At 56.0% G+C, this 19,671-nt stretch overlaps 1 protein-coding gene across 1 annotated transcript; it reads right to left on the bottom strand.

The window, feature by feature from the left end:
- Positions 1-1,557: 1,557 nt before the first annotated feature.
- Positions 1,558-17,671, bottom strand: ADAR (adenosine deaminase RNA specific). Its single transcript, XM_051641209.1, is given in 14 exon segments — positions 1,558-2,349; positions 2,650-2,777; positions 3,740-3,852; positions 4,334-4,516; positions 5,396-5,529; positions 5,645-5,773; positions 8,880-8,973; positions 9,699-9,870; positions 11,722-11,878; positions 12,106-12,259; positions 12,475-12,644; positions 13,006-13,163; positions 13,410-13,596; positions 15,518-17,671. Coding segments are annotated over 14 exon segments (3,624 nt in total). The 5' UTR covers positions 17,122-17,671; the 3' UTR covers positions 1,558-2,108.
- Positions 17,672-19,671: the final 2,000 nt, after the last annotated feature.

Below are 19,671 nucleotides of genomic sequence, written 5' to 3' on the forward strand. Positions count from 1 at the left end.
CCTCACCGGCTCCTCCAGCCGAGCACATATTCCAGACAGGAGGATCCTAGTTTTAGGTCCTACCTGCAGGCAGGGCCAGGGCAGGGGGTTTCGGGGGCTGCTCCGGTGGTGTCACCGGGCCGGAGCTCCGGGCCGGATTGTGCGAGGGCAGAAAGAAATCCAGCTCAGGCACAGCGGGAGGAAGGAGCAGCCGCGGAGCCGCTCGGTCCGGCTCGTCCCGCCGCGCTGCCCGTGCTCTCCCTCGCGGGCAGGAATTGGCCTCATCAGGGAAAACTGAAATGGAGCCTTTGCTATAAATACCGCTAATCCTCCGGGCTGGGGGGAGCACAGCCCAGCCGGGGGCCGGTGGCACAGCAGCGCCCAGGGAAGCCGTACGCCAGAAATTAATTTAAATCCCAGCACTTCAGCCAGCTGGAGAAATCCCGGGAGGCTCCAGCAGATGCTCCTGCACCTCCTCCTCTCAGGGGTGCCCCAAATTGCTTCAACGTTAGAGGCTTTGTCCCTACAGCAGCGTCCTGCCGGCCCCGCGCCGGCTGGTCCCGCCCGGTCCCCCCCCCCGCCGGTGCAGCCACAAGAGTGCAGGATGGGGGGGGGTCCTGCTGCACCCCAGGGGAGAGCAAAGACCCCCAAGTCCTAGGAGGGGTGTGGGGAGCCCTGACACCTCCAGGCACAGCACCCTGGGCCGCTGGCAGCACCACGGGGGAGCAGCACGGACAGAGGCCCCAGCTCCACCCCTGTGCTGTGGCTGCTTCTGGGCCCTGCTGCAGGCACAGGGCAGAGCAGGACACCAGGGCTGTCACCTTCCAGCCTCTGGACTTCTCCTCTTTTGGGCTACACTTCCACCCCAACCACTTCCTGGTCCTAGGTTGGATCTTGGGAACAATTCCTTCCTGGGAAGGGTTGTCAGGCCCTGGCCCAGGCTGCCCAGGGTGGAGTCCCCATCCCTGGAGGGGTTTCCAAGCCCTGGAGATGGTGCTGAGGGACACGGGGCAGGGGTGACCTTAGCAGGGCTGGGGGAATGGTTTGACTGAATCATCTTAAAGGTCTTTTCCATCCAAAACAATTTATGATTTTATGATTAAATTTATGATTAAATTTATGATTAAATCTTGTTGGTGTCAACTGTCCTGTCCCTGGCACAAGCTGAGCAGCAGGAAAGGGGCAGCTCCATCAGCTTGCAGCTCTCCAACATCTAATGAACCTGCTGGTGATGGGAACAGCAGCTCCAATACTCACTTTCTCTAAGCACAAAGTCAATCTCAGACCTCAGCAACCACAGAACAGGGCCTGCAGCCACCACCCAGGAGACATCCCACCTTAGAGTCAGAGGTGGGGAAAGGAACCAGCAGAACCCTGCCCTGTCCCTTCAGGGTCCCCTTAAGTCCTCAGAGAGCTGAATTCTGGCCCATGAGCCCCTGCTCAAGGCAAATGGCTTCATTCCCAACTGCCACAGTTCTCCACAGATCATTCATCATTTAGGGAACCATAATTCACCTCAGTTCCTCCCCAAACCCCACCCAGCTCCCCTCTTTCACCACAGGAATTCCCACACCCATGGGACAGAACTTCTTTGTTGCTTTTATTATTAACATGGAATGTCACACTGGTCCTGCTGGCTCTTGTGCAGCCCCATGTCCCAGCCCAGGAGGCTGCCAGTCACCTTCCAACAGAGACACATAAAACCAGCCAGTCAGCTTTTTTTTTTTTGTAGTTGTTGTTTTTGTTTGTTTGTTTTTTTCTTAAAAGAGAAAAATTGCTTCAAAACCTGCCAGAGGGATCTACAGTGCACAGTCCAGAAGGCTGCAGTCCAAGAATCCCTCTGATTTCTTCTATGTTCTTTTTAAAAAAAAAATAAAAGAGGAGATGAAAACATAAAAGCCAACAGGGACTGAGCCTGCCCCAGCTTAAAAAAGAGACAGTAACTCTTCATGCACATTTTTAAAAGAGAAAGGGCAGGGTCTCAGAGTAACAAGAGCAGAGAGAAGGCAGCCAGGCCTGCAGGCAAACTGCTGCACTCTCCTGATTCAACTTCAAAAAAAGGTGGTGAAAAGAGGAAAACGTCCCTGCACACACCTGTGCACACTCACCACCCCACGCAGGGCGTCTCGTTATGCATCAGGGGTGGAGAAATTCTCTTCCTCTTGAGGTTTGCGGATCCAGCTGCCGTAGCCCAGCTCCTCCAGGCTACTGAAGAAGTTCTGCTTGGCCTCCTGGTACACCCTGGCTGCCTCCTTAGCATCCGAGTAGACTGAGAGGTGCTGCAGGTCTGTGCAGTTGTTCTTGGCACACAACTGCTGGAACAGGGCGAACATTTTCCTCTTGGAGACACGAGACACCTCCAGCTTTGGGCTGGGAGGGGAAGACAAAAGGCAGCGGTGAAGGACATGACATTCAGAAGAGCAGAGGAGCAGGGGGCTCAGGGAAACACCCACAGCGGGGTTCCTGGGAGGTCTCCTGGCTCAGAGGAGCCCTGCAGGAGGGGCTGGGCACTGTTTTTTTTCTGCTTTGGGAGAACTTGCCTACATTGCTTTGAAATCCCTCTCTCTAACCTGCCCAAGGTGCTGTAAGAGCACAGAGTGTGCTCCTGACTCCAGAGCTGCCCCCCCTCTCCCTGGAGAGAAAAGCAGAGTCAGGAAAGGCTCTTCTTACCCATCTACTTTCCCTTTTGTGCCATCCAAGACTTCCACTTCGCTTTCATCAGCAAGACACCAGTTCACTGAAGACTCCTTCGTCTTGCCCGTCTGCCGCGCCGAGTCGTACACGCTGACCCGCCCGACCTGCGCCAGGGGCAAGAGGGTTCCTGACCCCATCCTGCTGCACCAGGGGAGCCTCTTCCCAGGGGAGGGGGCACATGGTTCCCACCATCCCTTGAGGCAGAATCTAATGTTTATTTCCTCCCCCAAGACGTTTGGGTGCTTTAAACCTTGGTTACCCCCAACTCCACGTCTCCAGCTGCTGCTCCTGAGGGAGACACACTTGGCCTGTTATCTGGGACATGGAAAATCCAAGGAGTTGCCATCCCCTGCAGGCAGGGATTCATCTGGTCTAGTGGGAATTGTCCCTGCCAGTGCAGGAGGGTTGGATCTAGATGATGCTTAAGGGCCCTTCCAACCCAAACCATTCCATGATTCTGTGAAATTCCTGAGAGGACCAAGCACTGGGTTCTTACTGAGCTGGAGGCTACAAGAGCGACCTCAGTCACTGCCAGTAATCCCCAGGCACTGTGTTCTGGTTGGAAAAGACCTTTGAATCCAACCATTAACCTACCTCTACCTCGTCCATGCCCCTCAGCACCACATCTACAGAGCTTTGAAACACCTCCAGGGATGGGGATTCAACCACTTTCCTGGGCAGCCTGTGCCAGTGTTTAATTACCCTTTCAGTTAAGAAGTTTCTCCTAATGTCCAATCTCAACCTCCCCTGGGCACCTTGAGGCCCTTCCCTCTTGTCCTGTCACTTGTTCCTGGGGAGCAGAGCCCAACCCCCCTGGCTCCAACCTCCTCTCAGGCAGCTGCAGAGCCAGAAGGTCTCCCCTCAGCCTCCTGGTCTCCAGGCTGGACACCCCCAGCTCCCTCAGACACAAAAGCTGGCAGGTTTCTGGCCATTAAGTTCCCGACCCTGGCTGCAGAGCTTCTGCCAGGTGTCCCATCCCACCCTGAGCGCCCCAGGGAGGCCTGAACCCAAGGGTTGAAGTGGAAGTTGGGGATGGAAAGGTCAAGAGGTGCCAAGCCCACAGTACCTCAGGATGGTTAATGTGATATGGAGCCTGGAGCTTCTCCTGCAGCCCATTCCCACCTCTTGCCACGCGGCAGCAGATGGCACGTGTTAAATGACCCTGGCTGTACAAGTAACCTGTGAAAACAGATGTGCAGGTGTTAGGAAACAGGGATAGCACAGATGGTGGATGGGTAAAGCCCTGGGAGTCGCAGCCTGTCTCATCACAGTGTTTCTCAAGGCTCCAGAAAGCTCAAGGCCAGGTGGATCAGCAAGGGCTACATGAACCCTGGGTGTGTGAGATGAAGATTTACAGCCTGCAACGTTTCTCCTCAAATACACAATCAGGGATTTTTTGTCTCACCCTCCCAGGTCACATGCACCTTCTAAACATCAAGAACCCTGGAAAAAACCACTCCACCCACAGCGTAACATCCACAAAGTCCCTTCCCACTTCCCAGCAGCACAGCCCTGCCAAGGACAACACTTCAGTCTGTTCCTCCTGCAGTTGCTACAAACCAGCTCTCCCATCACTCGGGGGGGAGGTTACTTGTGGCTGCAGCCTAAGGAGGGGGCAGCACATCCCCCCCAGCCCAGGCAGGACCAGGGGGTATCGTACCAAGCGTGACAGAGCTGAGATAAACGGGCTCTATGAAGTGTGACAGCAAAGCCCCTTGCAAGCCCAGCACATTCCAGCGCAGGATTTTGTCGCTGCAGGACATGGTTCGCAGCCGCTCCCCGTGCTGGATCCCATCCCAGGTGGGTACAATGTCACTTGACTCCACGGGAATGGTGCCTTCCCCTGCACAAGAGAAAAATAAAGCTTTTCTGTAAAGAAACAGATAGAAATACATCCAAACCCCACCAGCAACTGCACAGGGAACTCATCTTCTATGCACGGGCATGAAGTGAGCGCTGGAGTCTTGTCACCAGGCTCTGGGAACACTTCAGCATCACACAAAAAAAGGGAACTCAGTATGAATGACAGACAAGTCCTTTTTCACGTGGCTGAAGCAGAATGAAACACTGCTTGAAAGGGAGAGCAGAGACACAGGCTTTGCAGCAATCCTGTATCAGCACTAGTGTGGCCAGCAGGAGCAGGGCAGGGATTGTCCCCCTGTGCTGGGCACTGGGGAGGGGACACCTGGAATCCTGGGGGCAGCTCTGGGCCCCTCAGGACAAGAAGGACATGGAGGGGCTGGAGCGTGTCCAGGGAAGGGCAATGGGGCTGGGGAAGGGGCTGGAGCACAAGTCTGAGCAGGAGCAGCTGAGGGAGCTGGGGGTGTCCAGCCTGGAGACCAGGAGGTGAGGGGAGACCTGCTGGCTCTGCAGCTGCCTGAGAGGAGGTTGGAGCCAGGGGGGTCGGGCTCTGCTCCCCAGGAACAAGTGACAGGACAAGAGGAAAGGGCCTCAGGGTGCCCAGGGGAGGTTGAGGTTGGATCTGGGGAACAATTCCTTCCTGGGAAGGGTTGTCAGGCCCTGGCCCAGGCTGCCCAGGGGGGAGTCCCCATCCCTGGAGGGGTTTCCAAGATGTGGTGCTGAGGGACATGGGGCAGTGGGGACTGGGCAGTGCTGGGGGAACGGTGGGACTGGGTGATCTTAGAGGTCTTTTCCAACCCAAAACCATGCTGTGATTCTATGACTAGAGCCACCCCAGTGTGCAGGGACTGAACACACTCACCATTCTCCACCTTGGTCCGTAGTTTGCCTTGTTTGGGGTTCTCAAAGAGGGGCCGATGCTGGGTCTGTCCCACCACACTGGCCTGGTCACTGCAGGACTTATCGAAGAGCGCCCCATCCCCACAAGGTGCTGTGCTAGAAAACCAACACTCCCCAGGTTAGCACAGCAAACAGGCAGGGCCAGGGCTGTGACAGTGACAATGTGACAGTGCTACCCACAAGCTGCACCCCTGCATGACCCCACACAAACCTGATGTAGAGGTGAAATGTAACACTGTTCTTTATTTTTAGTCTGTTCCCTCCTGCCGGCTCAAAAATGCTCTGTTCTGAAGAAGAAGGGTTGGATGGGTCATACTTCATCAGCTCGCTGTAGAGAAACCTGGAAAGAACAATTTCATGTCAAAAGGCTTTGATCTTAAGATAGGGAGCACTTCAGAGAATCGTGGAATCATCCAACCTGCCCTTGAACAGCCACAGCTTCTCTGGGCAACCTAGGCCAGGGTCTCACCACCCTCACAGCACAGAATTTCTTCCCAAGATCTCATCTCCACTGTCTCTCTTCCAGTTTTATCCCAGCCCTCCCTGCCCTTGTCCCAAGCCCCTCCCCAGCTTTCCTGGAGCCCCTTCAGGCACTGGAAGCTGCTCTAAGCTCTCCCTGGAGCCTTCTCCTCTCCAGGCTCAACACCCCAACTCTCCCAGCCTGGCTCCAGAGCTGCTCCAGCCCTCACAGCATCTCCGGGGCCTCCTCTGGACTCTCTCCACCAGCTCCGTGTCCTCCCTGTGTTGGGGACCCCAGAGCTGTTCCCAGCCCTGCAGGGGGTCTCCCCAGAGCAGAGCAGAGGGGACAATCCCCTCCCTGGCCCTGCTGCTCACGCTGCTGGTGACAGCCCAGGACACGGGGGGTTTCTGGGCTCCAGCACATGGTGCTGCCTCATCTTGAGCTTCTCCTGCCCCAACACCCCCAGGTCCTTCTCCTTGGCTGCTCCATCCATTCTCCACCCAATCAACTTCAATCCAACCACTGTCCAAGCCTGGGATAAAGCAGGGTCCCAAGCTCTGCCTCTGTCACACCAAGTTTCCTGCCACAGGGGAGACCAAAGACCAGGAGCTGCAGTTGAGAACCCTTGAGGGGCAGAAAATTGCATTAGATGCTACAGAAAAGGCCAGAAGTGGAGCAGGTTTCTGCTGTACAGATGACATGCACTAGAAAACAAGCATCTTATGAGATGAGCAGAGGGGAGCAGTGCTGGGAGAGGAACAGGAGCTAGACTGGCTGCTGCCTGCACCTGATCCAAGCGTAAAGAAGACTTCACGGTTGTTAACGTGGCACTTCAAGTCAGCAATAAGTTTGCATTAAGACTGAACAGCCCCAAAGGCAGTTGAACCCAAGGGGTATTAGTACAACCCACGATCTGTTTACAATGACTGGGGCTTCTCCAGATGCTTCTGTCTGGGGACAGGGAAAAATCTTGAGGTCTAACACAGCATTAAGGACTAAAGAGAAATCACAGCTTGACAGAGCCTGGTTTTGCAACGGGAGGTGGAGCTCACTGGTCTCTGCCACAGCAGCCCAGCAGCCAGGACTGTCAAGGTAAAGACAGCAAGTGGTGCTCCCCAGGGCTCAGGACTGGGGTCACTCCTGTTTAATAACTTCATCAGTGATCTGGAGAAGTGGATTGAGTGCACCCTCAGTTTGCAGATGACACCAAGTTGGGTGGGAGCATTGAACTGCTCAAGGGCAGGAAGGCTCTGCAGAGGGACCTAGACAGGCTGGGTCTACAGGTCAAGGCCAATTGTGTGAGGTTCAACCAGGCCAAGCTGTGGGTCCTGCCCTTGGGTCACACCAATCCCAGGCAATGCTCCAGGCTTGGGGAGGAGCAGCTGGAAAGTATCCTGGGGGGGTTGGTTGACAGGGGCTGAACATGAGCCAGAGAGTACCCAGGTGGCCAGGGAGGCCACCAGCATCCTGGCTTGTGTCAGCACTAGTGTGGCCAGCAGGAGCAGGGCAGGGATTGTCCCCCTGTGCTGGGCACTGGGGAGGGGGCACCTGGAATCCTGGGGGCAGGTCTGGGCTCCTCAGGACAAGAAGGACATGGAGGGGCTGGAGCGTGTCCAGAGAAGGGCAACGGGGCTGGGGAAGGGGCTGGAGCACAAGTCTGGGCAGGAGCAGCTGAGGGAGGTGGGGTGTCCAGCCTGGAGACCAGGAGGTGAGGGGAGACCTGCTGGCTCTGCAGCTGCCTGAGAGGAGGTTGGAGCCAGGGGGGTCGGGCTCTGCTCCCCAGGAACAAGTGACAGGACAAGAGGAAAGGGCCTCAAGGTGCCCAGGGGAGGTTGAGCCCTTTTTCTAGATCCTGCTTCTCAATCCTGGCAGGTCAGACCCCAGCAAGGAGAGCCCAACATCACCTCACCTGAGTTGAATAGGAAAAAGTGCCACAAAATGTTTGTGAAGAGAAGAACAATTGTGCAGTTGAGTTGGGAATAATCCTTTCCAACTGACAGAGAAGGATTTCAGACTTATCATCACAGAGGATGTGTTTTCCTGAAGGAAAACATCCTGAAGAATGTGTTTTTCCTGGCCTACATCAGGAAGTGTGACCAGCAGGACCAGGGAGGTGATCCTGCCCCTTGGCCTTGGTGAGGCTGCACCTCGAGCACTGGGGGCAGGTTTGGGCACCACAGGGTAGGAAGGACATGGAGGTGCTGGAGAGGGGGCAGAGAAGGGCAACTGGGCTGATGAGGGGTCTGGAGAACAGGTCTGATGAGGAGAGGCTGAGGGAGTTGGGGTGTTCAGCCTGGAGAAGAGGAGGCTGAGGGGAGACCTCATTGCTCTCCACAACTACCTGAGAGGAGGTTGTGGTGAGGTGGGTGTTGGACTCTTCTCCCTGGTGACCAGTGACAGGACAAGAGGAAATGGGGTCAAACTGCACCAGGGGAGGTTCAGGCTGGATATGAGGGAAAATCTCTTTCCAGAAAGAGTGGTGAGGCCTTGGAACAGGCTGCCCAGGGAGGTGGTGGAGGCACCACCCCTGGAGGTGTTCAAAAAAGGGGCAGACGTGGTGTTTCATGAGATAATTTAGAGGTTGGGGCTTGTAGGGTGGATGGTTGGACTTGACAGTCTTGAAGATTTTTCCCAACCTTGATGATTCAGTGATTCTAAGGCTCCTGGACCCAGAGGCAGAGAGGCCAAAAGGGCCCAGCCTGGGACTGCCCAGCACCCCAGCTCAGCAGCCTCTGCAAGATGCTTTATTTTAAGTCCATCAGATGCAGCCCTTGGGCTCTTGGCAAGACTCCAGCTCAGTACTAATTTGGGCACTGTTCAGGCATGGCCCTTTCTTATCAGAAATAACTTCCCCCTATTAAACAACACACGGGTAAACAGTGGTGTTAGAGGATCAGAGGCCTCTCTCAACACAGCAAGGAACTGTGGCAGCTCCACCCCTCTGGAAGGGGTCAGCACCTCTCCTTTGGGTTTCTCCTTGTCTTACCTCACAAAACCTCTTCGAGCAATGATTTCTGCGTGACAGTCATTCACTGTCTCCCCCTTCAAGCTCAGCTCTTCTCCTTTCACACAACGATTGCCTGAAATTCAAAAAGAAAGGACAAGTCTCAGAGCCAAGACAAAGCTTGACAGGAGGAGGGAGGGCTTCATCTTACTTCAAGTTTGACTTCTTTGGGCTCCACACAGCAGAAGCTGCACCCTGATGATTAAATCATTACCCTGATCCAAGTGGGTAGGAAAATAGAGATGAAGAGCTACTTTAGGGGCAGCAGAGCCTTAAATATCAAGAGGTTTAGGGCCAGTGTCTGTTCCGCAGTGCTTCCCAGCCCAGCACTCCAGTGGAAGCGTGGCAGCTCACTGGGAAGGGAGCTGAGGGGATCATCCTGCTGAGAGGAGCTGGGGGATCTTGTGCCCCATGACCTGAGGAACCCAGGCTCTGCTGCACAGGCCAGTGTGCAGCAATGCAGGCAGAGCTGAACAGCAACGCAGCTGCGGGCACAGGGGCTTTGTTCTCACCTAACCACATCACTCATGACACCCCAGGAACAATTCTTGCCCTCCCTGAAGGGCAGGATTCCCTGGTTGTAGCTGACAGGGAATCTAGTGGGGAAGTGACAAGTGGGAGAAGGTTGCCCAGAGATGTGGTTGAGCCACCATCCCTGGATGTGTTTAAGGGCTCTTTGGATGTGGCGTTGGTGGATACGGTTTAGGGGAGAACTCTGTAGAGCAGGGATGATGGTTGGACTGGGTGATCCCAAGGGGCTTTTCCAACCTGAATGGTTCTATGATCCTAAGCTGCTCATACCTGTTCCAAGGCTGACCACCACTCCCAGGCCAGCCTGCCCCCTGCGCATGACGATGGCAGCCAGGATCTTCCTGCCCAGCAGGCTGTGCTGGATGCGCGCGGTCAGGCTGTTGAAGCGCTGGTGGCTCAGCATGGCCAGCTGGTCGTGCAGGGTGCTGCCGCTCACCGGGAGCTGCCACGGGGACACAAGCCAGGGGTGCCAGGAGATCAAAAGGGCTCAAGAATCGTAGAATCACAGAAGGGTTTGGGTAGGAAAGGACCTTAAAGCTCAGCCAGCCCCAGCCTCTGCATGGGCAGGGACACCTCCCACCAGCCCAGGCTGCTCCAAGCCCCATCCAACCTGCCCTTCAACACCCCCAGGGATGGGGCAGCCACAGCTTCCCTGGGCAGCCTGGGCCAGGCTCTCCCCACCCTCACACTCCACAATTCCCTCCTCATCTCCAACCTCAATCTCCCTCTTCCAGTTTTCATCCATCCCACTCATTCCATCCCTCCCTGCCCTTGTCCCAAGTCCCTCCCCAGCTTTCCTGGAGTCCCTTCAGGCACTGGAAGCTGCTCTAAGCTCTCCCTGGAGCCTTCTCCTCTCCAGGCTCAACACCCCAACTCTCCCAGCCTGGCTCCACAGCTGCTCCAGCCTCCCATCATCTCCACGGCCTCCTCTGGACTCGCCCCAGAAGCTCCATGTCCTTCCTGTGTTGAAGGCTCCAGAACTAGACACAGTTCTCCAGGTGGGGTCTCACAAGAGCAGAGGGGGACAACTCCCTCCCTGGCCCTGCTGCCCACACTGCTTTTGATGCAGCCCAGGACATGGGGGGTTTCTGGGCTGCCAGTACCCATTGCCAGCTCATGGTGAGATTCAGAAGTAGCTCATCTGAGCAGCAACCACCCCAGCAGAAGGCACAACACAGAGAAAAGGAGCTACAGGAGGTGCAATTTTGGGGTCAAGTGTGTGGACAGCACCACATGATGGGGGTGAAGTTCTTGCAGGCATTTCTGGGAAAACTCTGTCCCACACTTCATAGAATGGTTTGGGTTGAAAGGGACCTTAAAGATCATTTATAGATCCAACCCCCCTGCTTGGGCAGGGACACCTCCCATCCCACCAGGCTGTTCAGTGGCCCATCCAACCTGCCAACCTTGGACACTTCCAGGGATGGGGTTTCCACAGTTTCCCTGGGCAACCTGTTCCAGAGTCTCCCTCCCCTCACAGTGAAGTACTTCCTCCTAACGTCTAAACTCAGTTCTGCTTGAGCTCATCATGGAGAGGCAGCAGGGACCTGCCTGCCTGGCAGGGGCTGAGGAACCCCAGGCTGCCAGGAGAAACCCCTGGCACAGCAGAGCAAACCCCATCCTGCCTGTTCCCAGAGACTCAGCCAAGGAAATCTGGTCCTGCCTTTGGAGGAATTCCTTCTCTTGCTGCCTGTGTGGAGACTGCAGAGTCACTCCCACTGCAGATGGACACTCACCTCCTCCAGCACTGCTGACAAATCCTCCCTGACGGCTTTTCTATTTAGAGCCCGGGCTGCTGTGCTCAGCTGTGCAGCCTGGAACACAGCTTTGAAGAGATCACTCAACCTCATAAGTGTGATTTAAAGCAGCACAGGCCTGGGACAGCCACCCTGACACAACCAGAGGTTTGCTCAGATTATCTGAGCCATCAGTTTTTGAGCTCACACAACATTTTTAATGCAGCATGAAGGAATTTGGAAGGAGGGGGGAAAAAAAAAAAAAGGTCACAGAATTAAAACTGAACACATTCCTGCTCTACCACAGGAACACATTTCAGTAGCTTGTGGAAGAATCTGATGATAATTTAGCCCTGAAGCAGAGGCCAGCAGGAGGGAAGAGTACATCTGTGCCCTGAGGAAACATCTAACCCACTTTAGGAAAACGTCAGCTTATCTACACCTTCAGAGAACAAAGATCTCTCAGATGATCTTGAAGGCGTTTTCCTAGTGGACTGAAAGGCACAGGGCAGGCAGGACTGCACCAGCAGAACCAGCTCTGGAGGAAGAGGATTTACCTCGGGGACATTCAGCCCTTCCATGCGCTCGATCTTCTCTGTCTCCCCAATCAGGACCCGGAGCGCGGCGTCAGCTGCCTCCTGCTTGCCCTGCTTCTTACTGTGTGCAGTCACAGCAGGGAACCAACGGCCTCCAACCTTTGCCTGGTAGACAAACCTGGAAAGACAGCAGCACCACCCTGAGAAACCAAGAAACCTTTGGATTTCAGCCTGGGGTTTAAGTTCTCTCAGTGGAGAGGAGCAGAGTTTATTGTCATCCAAGGCTGGGCAGAGGCAGCAGCTCGGCCTGGTGCCATCTTGAACTGCATCAGGGATTTTGCCTTCTCTGCCCTTTCTCCAGAACAACGGTGCAAAACTTCTTCCTGGAGAGATGCAGCTACTTACTTAGGGTCATGGGGAGGTCCTGACTGGTCAATGAGTTTGAACTCTGCAGCAAACCCATTGGAGCGGGCGTATTCCAGCAGGCCGCTGACAGGGTTGACATTCAGGTATTTGATGAGCTCCCCAACACCCTTTGCTTTTGCCACCTTGGATTCATCTGGAGTGGCAATCCATGGTCCACAGCTGGGCATGGACTGGTCCCCGAGGGGCTAGAGCAGAGTCAGACAGGAGAAGGTGGTTAAATCCTGAGCAGTTGGTGTTACCACAGGCCAGGAGTGCTCAGCAAACCCCTGCTGGAGCCTGTGTGGGACCACGTGGGGTGAAATCCAGTGGAGCATGAAATAAAGGGTGGGGAAACCTAACCCAAAACACCTGAGTCTTACAAAGAAGCTCTTTGTACCTGTTCAGGCAAGACATGAGGTACAGACTCTCCAGAAAGGATCTTCACAGCAACTTCTGCTGCCATTTGCTTTGCTCCCTTCTTGCTGTTTCCTACCACAGCAGGGAAAATTTGGTCACCCATTTTCACACAGTAGCTGAACCTGACAGGACATTATAGCACATGAACAGTGTTAAGCATTGATGCCTCCACCTCTTTATTATCCCCTTTCTCCCAGTCCAAGTTAAATCCAAGTCCTCTCCAATTTAATCTACCACAATGACCCTAAATACTCCCAGTAGAGCACTACCAGGTAGAGGGCAGGACTGGAACCTGATCCTGGTCTGGCAGAAGATAAAGTATCTTTCTCTGAGACAGGGCACTGGTTTTGGCCTCTTTCTGGAAGCAGATGTCTTGGAGAAGCCATGCCCAGACTCCCTGGATATAAGTCCAGGAAGGTGGGCAGCATGTTGAGGAGGAAGGGTGCTCCTGTCCCACTCAAAGCTGACAACAATGTGCCATACCTGGGATCGTGGGGTGGGCCTTCCTGAGAGAGCAGCTGGAATTCAACTGTGTTCCCTGATTTCTGTCCATACTCCATTAACAAGCTGATAGGGTGTTTCCCAGAAAGCAGGTTGAGAGGAGCTGGAGCTGAGGGCGGCTCTGGCTCTGGGTGTGAAGGCTACAGAGAGAAGATGGAGAAAGTTGTGGATGCTCCATCCCTGGAAGTGTCCAAGGGCAGGTTGGATGGGACTTGAACCAACCTGATCTAGTGGGAGGTGCCCCTGCCCATGCAGGGGGGTTGGAACTAGATGATCTTTAAGGTCCTTTCCAACCCAAACCAGTCCATGATTGTACGACTCCACAAAGCCAGTCTCACACTAAACACTGTCTGATCACTCTCATACATAAAGAAAACAAGACTCACCAGGTCCGGTTCACAGCTGTGGGAAGGAGATTGGTCTTCACACTTAACCCCACCATGTCCTCCATTCTCTGCTTCACTCATCAGGACCTTCATGGCATTGGCTGCTGCCTCCTGCTTAGCCAGTTTCTTGCTCCCTGCTTCTGCTGGTGGGAATCGGCGCCCATTGATCACTGCCTGGAACTTGAAGCTTTGAAAGAGAAAATCAGAGAGGTAAGTTGAGAGGAAAAAGTGTGACCTGAGAGCAAGCTGCTCTTGGAATTCAAGTGGAGAGGACTAGAGAGGGTTCAGAGAAGGGCCACGGAGATGATCAAATGGCTGGAGCAGCTCTGCTCAGAAGCCAGGCTGGGAGAGTTGGGGTGTTGAGCCTGGAGAAGAGAAGGCTCCAGGGAGACCTGAGAGCAGCTTCCAGTGCCTGAAAGGGCTCCAGGAAAGCTGGGGAGGGACTTGTCACTAGAGAGGGCAGTGACAGGATAAGGGGTAATGGTTTTAAACTGAAAGAGGGGAGATTTAGGTTGGACATCAGGAAGAAATTTTTCAGCATGAGGGCAGTAAGGCGCTGGAACAGGTTGCCCAGGGAGGTTGTTGATGCCCCCTCCCTGGAGGTGTTCAAGGGCAGGTTGGATGAGGCTTGTGCAGCCTGGTCTGGTGGGAGGTGTCCCTGCTCATAGCAGGGAGGTTGGAACCTGATGATCTTTAAGGTCCCTTCCAACCTTAACCCTTCTATGACTCTAAGTTGAAGGAGCAGCCAGCTCCTGGCTGGGAGAGCCAACCCAGGCTGCCATGTGCAGAAGACAAGAACACCAAGGGTTCCCCAACAACTCTGCATCTGGGCCTTGTTCCATTGTGTTCCCAGAGCTGTTCTAGCTCCAGATTTTGCTCTGAAGGAACAGGATGAATTGCCCTGTTCCACAAGCACCAGAGAGGTGAAGTGGCTGCAAAAGCAGCTTGGTTACATCTCCTGAACGGGGATGAAGAAAGCTTAAGAGCAGCCTGTGCTGCTCCAGCTGCACCTGCTCATTTGGGGTCACTCATCCCTCTGGCAATTTCCCTGGCTCCCCAGGGCATTCACACCATCTCAGAGAGCTCCTGCCTCACGTAAACCTCTTGCCTCTGATGTCTGTGTCTCTCTTCTTCCAGGGAACCCTGACAAACACAGCCTCTCTTCTGTCCCCCAGCCCCTGTGCAGAGGAAACCTGCTTCCAACAAGAACAGGTCAAACCCAGCTCTGGAGAGGGGTTCTGGGGCTGAATCCACTCAGATCCCTCCTTGCCAAAAAAATAAAATAGAGCCTGGGACTCCATCTTTAGAAATGAGGCCAATTTTCCTGTCTAGCAGCTCTATTGACATATCCCAGTGTGGCACAGATGGTGCTTTTCACAGTCTCACTGGTGCTTTCAGTGGAGGCAGGACCCCAGGGACTGACTGAGCAAATCTCAGTGTCATGCTCAGTGCTCTGCTCACAGAAGCTGCTCTGACCTGCTCTGCCAGAGATGGCTCAAGCTTCCTTCACCTCATCTAACCCCAGATATCTGCACTGAGCACTTGGTTCTGGGCTCCCTTCATACCACTTCCAGGGCAAGAGCATCTTCAGAGGTAGCTCAGAAGTATCAGTTTTCCCCAATTTGAAAGCCAAGTGATTAAATAATCTCCAAGCTGGACATGAATCTCACCTTCACTGCTCAGAACGAGGTGCAGGGTTGTCAAAACTAAGCTACCTGGGATTAAATTTTAGGCTTTGTTGTTTTGTTTTTTAAGCTGCTGCAAGGAATCAACCAGGATAATCCTCCTGAAATGAAGTCAACATTAACAAGCAGGCCCTTAAGGACAAGGTTGTGTGGGTGAAGTTGGTTGAAATCTTTAGTGTGAGGGTGGGGAGAGCCTGGGACAGGCTGCCCAGGGAAGCTGTGGCTGCCCCATCCCTGGCAGTGTTGAAGGGCAGGTTGGATGGGGCTTGGAGCAGCCTGGGCTGGTGGGAGGTGTCCCTGCCCATGCAGGGGGTGGGACTGGATGATCTTCAAGGTCCCTCCAGCCCAAACCATCCCATGACTGATGAAGTCAGATCATTGTAAGCAAAAAGCCAGCTCAGGAAAGGGAGGCAGTTTTCTTACCGTGGCTCGTGAGAGGGTCCACTCTGTTCCAACATGGCAAACTCACACTGCTGGCTGGTGAACTGGGAGTACTCGGTGAGGCCGCTCACCGGGTTCTTCTCCTGACAAGCCAGCAGCTTCTCTACTGGTGTGCATGGGAAAGGAGCTTCAAACTGGGCAGCGTAACCGGGGGAAGACTGGGAATTCATGATGGATTCCGACTCATGGGGCTGCTTGTTGATGGTGTTCAGGTTATCTGGGATATCATCCGTAGCCCACTCACCATTTTTGGAGTTATCATAATTACTCAAACTGGAGAATTCTGGCTTAATGTCCTCGAGCAGGGCTGCTTCTGCCTCACCATTGCTCTGCTTCATCTGCCCCACTGCCTGCTGCCCATTTTCCAGGCCTCCTTCTGATGTTGCTGCTGGTGAAACCACAGGCACCTCCTGGGGGCACAGAGGGACAGAGGAAGGTGGAAAACCTGCCCCAGGAGTGGGATCTGCTGCCTGCAGCACCGCACTGGCCTTCAGCCTCATCTGCATCCGCTCACGCTTCCTGTCTGTCAGGGACCACAGTGGGGGGCTCGTGTTCTCCTTGTGGACATCTCCCAGCTTCTCCAGAGCACTGAGGAAGGCATTCACATCCTTGGCCCTGGAAAACCCGATGTTTTTGGCAAGGTTGAGCGCTGTTGTTTCTGCCACACTGAACAAGTAGTTGCAGATTTTGTCCTTGGTCTCAGCCATGACGGGGTCGGTGTCTCCTGATCCCACCGTGCTCCTCTCCCCAGCTGGATCCGTGGGGGCCCGGCTGTGCTCGGTGGGGCTCCTCTCTCTCCTTGCCTTGGGGCTGGCAAGGCTCCACAGGGGTGGCGTCCCCCCCTCTCTGTGCAACTTCCCTTCTTGGCAGAGTTTGTACAACACACGGTTGACCTCTTTCTTTCGGGTGTTGAGCTGACGGACAAGATCATGGACTGTCCGAGTCTTGCCCTCCCCCAGCTGCCTGAAAATAGTCAGAATTTCTTGTTCACAGTCTTGCCCAGCAAGAGACAACTTCTGGAAATTCAACCTGATGGTGTCAGAACCTCTCTCAGAGTCCTCCTGGCGACGGTACCGAGGCGGGCAGTAACGTGGCAAGGGTTTTCCCAGCCAGGGATGTTGGCTGGGGAGCCCGTGCCCCCCGGCAGCGCCCCGGCAGGGCTGCCCGCCCCGCGCGGCTCCGACGCCTCCTTCAGCGCGGGATCCCTGGCCCTGCAGCAACCTGCCTTCCGTGTCCCGCTCCGCTAGGAACTGCCGGTGTAAAAAGGTTTCCTGATTAGTTTCCCGTGGGTAATGAGGGCGGGTAAAAAAACCTTGGTTAGAGCTGGGGTGGGGATGCCTGGAGCGGGTGAGATACGAGCCTCTGCTCATAGCGCTCTGCTGCGCCGGGAACGGGGCCGGGGCCGCGCCAGAGCGGGAGCTGCAGCTGGATCTGCAGCCTCCCAGCTGGACCAGGTGCCTGCAGGAGGGAATAAAACCACCATTCAGAACCCAGTGACATAAGGAGAGGATTTCAGGAAGGCAGCTGAAACAGCATCCCTGTTCCAGAGGTGTTTCAGGCACCTTCACCTCCGCAAGCTTTCCCATTTCCAGCTACTCATGGAAACACAAATGGGAATTTTGTGTCTGCCCAGCACAGAACAGAGAAACCAATTCAGTAAGAACCACCTTCTGCTCCCATCTGATTAAATTCCAAGCTGCACGGGTGGAGCTTCCCATGGAAGGCTCATCTTGCGCTTCCCAAACACAAGAATCTCACTTCTCTGCCCCAAGGGGAGAAGGATCCCAGAGAATGTGCAGTTTCTCCAATCTTGGCAATCAGAGAAAGGGGCTGCAGGGGGTGAAGCTGCTGGGTCACACAGGACAGAGCTGCCAGGGGGGTTTCAGACTCCTAGAATGATGGAATGGTTTGAGTTGGAAGGGAACTCAAAGCTCATCCAATCCCACCTGCTGCCATGGGCAGGGACACCTCCCACCAGCCCAGGCTGCTCCAAGCCCCATCCAACCTGCCCTTCAACACCCCCAGGGATGGGGCAGCCACAGCTTCTCTGGGCAACCTGGCCCAGGCTCTCCCCACCCTCACACTCCAGAATTCCCTCCTCATCTCCAACCTCCATCTCCCTCTCCCAGTTTTCATCCATCCCCCTCATCCCATCCCTCCCTGCCCTTGTCCCAAGCCCCTCCCCAGCTTTCCTGGAGCCCCTTCAGGCACTGGAAGCTGCTCTAAGCTCTCCCTGGAGCCTTCTCTCCAGGCTCAACACCCCAACTCTCCCAGCCTGGCTCCATAGGAGAGGTGCTAAAAAAGCCTGAAACCCCAAATGTCCTCGGGCTTCCTGGACGTTGTGTGACCTGCAGAAGCGTCACAGCGGAGTGGAAGCAGAACAATGACACGTGGAGAAATGGGAGCAGCATGCAGCTGGCAGTGGTACGAACAGGTTTTTTGGGACTGTAGCCCAAATTTCACTCATATCACAGACAGTTGTGCCACCTGCCTCGGGTACAGGACAGAAGTCTAAGCCTTTAATATGCTTTTTAAAAACAAGTGACCCAGCACCAGGACATGTTCCAGCTCTGGACAACAGCTGGTTGTGAAACTGGGTGAATACCTGATACCTGCTGCCACGTCCCTGTCCCACCTTCCTCCCTGTGACCTCTTCAAAGGCCCTTTCTTCATCAGGACAGTTTTTCTGATGCAATTCTTACCTTGATAAAGCTCCCTGTCTTCACCAAACACACGTTAAGGTCAACTTCAATTTTCCTTTTGTTAAACAAGTTCATTCAGAGCTGCCCGACTTATTTTACCAACCCCAATTTGCACAGACTCCACATGCAGTGCTGGGGAGGCTCAGAGCAGGAAGGGGGGTTCCCACTGCCCAGTTCGGGGGGGAGGAGGGTTTCACTGTCCCCCTGCACCATGATCTTGCTTCAAAAATGACCCCTGAGCCAAAGGCAGATCAAGAATCCTGGGAAGCAGGAAGAGATTCTTGGAAAAAATGCTCTTACCTCGGTCTCGGCCCATACACCGAATTCCCTTTTGTGAGGAAAGAAACCCCGACCCGCAGAACATCTCCCGGGGGGAGGAGGCGCCGGGCGGGCGGGGGGCAACCGGTCACGCCGGCAAGATGGCTGCGAGCTCCGTTTCGGTTTCGGTTCCTGTTCCCGCAGGCAGCCCGGCCCCGCCCCGGGGATGGCAGGGAGAGGAGGCGGCTCCTTCCCAGCGGGAAGCGGGATTTGGGGCTCTCCGAGGCACGCGAGGCTTTGCGAGCACCGAAAGCCCCGAGTTTCCTTCCCAGCGGCGGCCCCGTTAGGGCTTGGACCGGGAAAGCAAACCCCGGAGGGAAGCTCCTTCCTCCGGTACGTGCGGCGGTTCCGAGCCGTGCGGGGTCCCGCTCGGCTGCTCTCCCGGTTTGGAGAGGGGCTGCGGGAACGGCTGCGGCCTCAAACTGCACCCCAAGCTAAACCCCAGCCCGGGCCGCGCCACGTCCCCGAGCACGAGGGGCTCGGCCGGGCCCGGGGCCCGCGGCCGCCGCGCGGGAAGGCGGGCTGGGAGACGGGGCCGCGAGCACCGGGCAGCTCCCCCACGAAAAACTCTTGATTCCACGCGTGCCGCCAGCACGGGGAGCGCCCCGCCGGGCCCCGCGGCCGCCGGGCCCCGCCGCTCCCTGGGGCGGCCTGGGCCGCCCCGTCCCGCCGGTGTCTGCAGGCCCGGCGGGTACCGGAGGACCCCCGCAGGCCAGGGGGGCCGCGCTGCCCCGCCCGGGAGGCCCGTCGGGCCCGGTTCTCGCGGCGAGGCCCCGGGCCGCCCCCCCCGCGCCCCCTTACCCCCTCCGCTGCCGCCGGTGGAGCCGCGCCCGGCGCGCGGCGATGACGCAACCGCGCCCTCCTGCGCCTGCGCGGCCGCCATCTTGGTTGAGGGCAGGACGCGGGCAGCGCGGGGGGGGCCCCCGGGACCCCCGGGACCCCCGGGACCCCCGGTGCTGCAGGGCCCGGCCGCTGCGTCCCGCGGGCCGGCGGGGGGGGCTGCCCCGCCCGCCACAGGCTCCCCCCTGAGGCCGCCGTTTCCTACGGGCCCTCCCTCCGAGGGAGCTCCTGCTGGGGCCCCTGTCCCTCCTGGGGCTCCCCCGTCCCTTGCGGGAC

This window comes from Apus apus, chromosome 27, assembly GCF_020740795.1.
Source record: "Apus apus isolate bApuApu2 chromosome 27, bApuApu2.pri.cur, whole genome shotgun sequence".
Classification (NCBI taxonomy): domain Eukaryota; kingdom Metazoa; phylum Chordata; class Aves; order Apodiformes; family Apodidae; genus Apus; species Apus apus.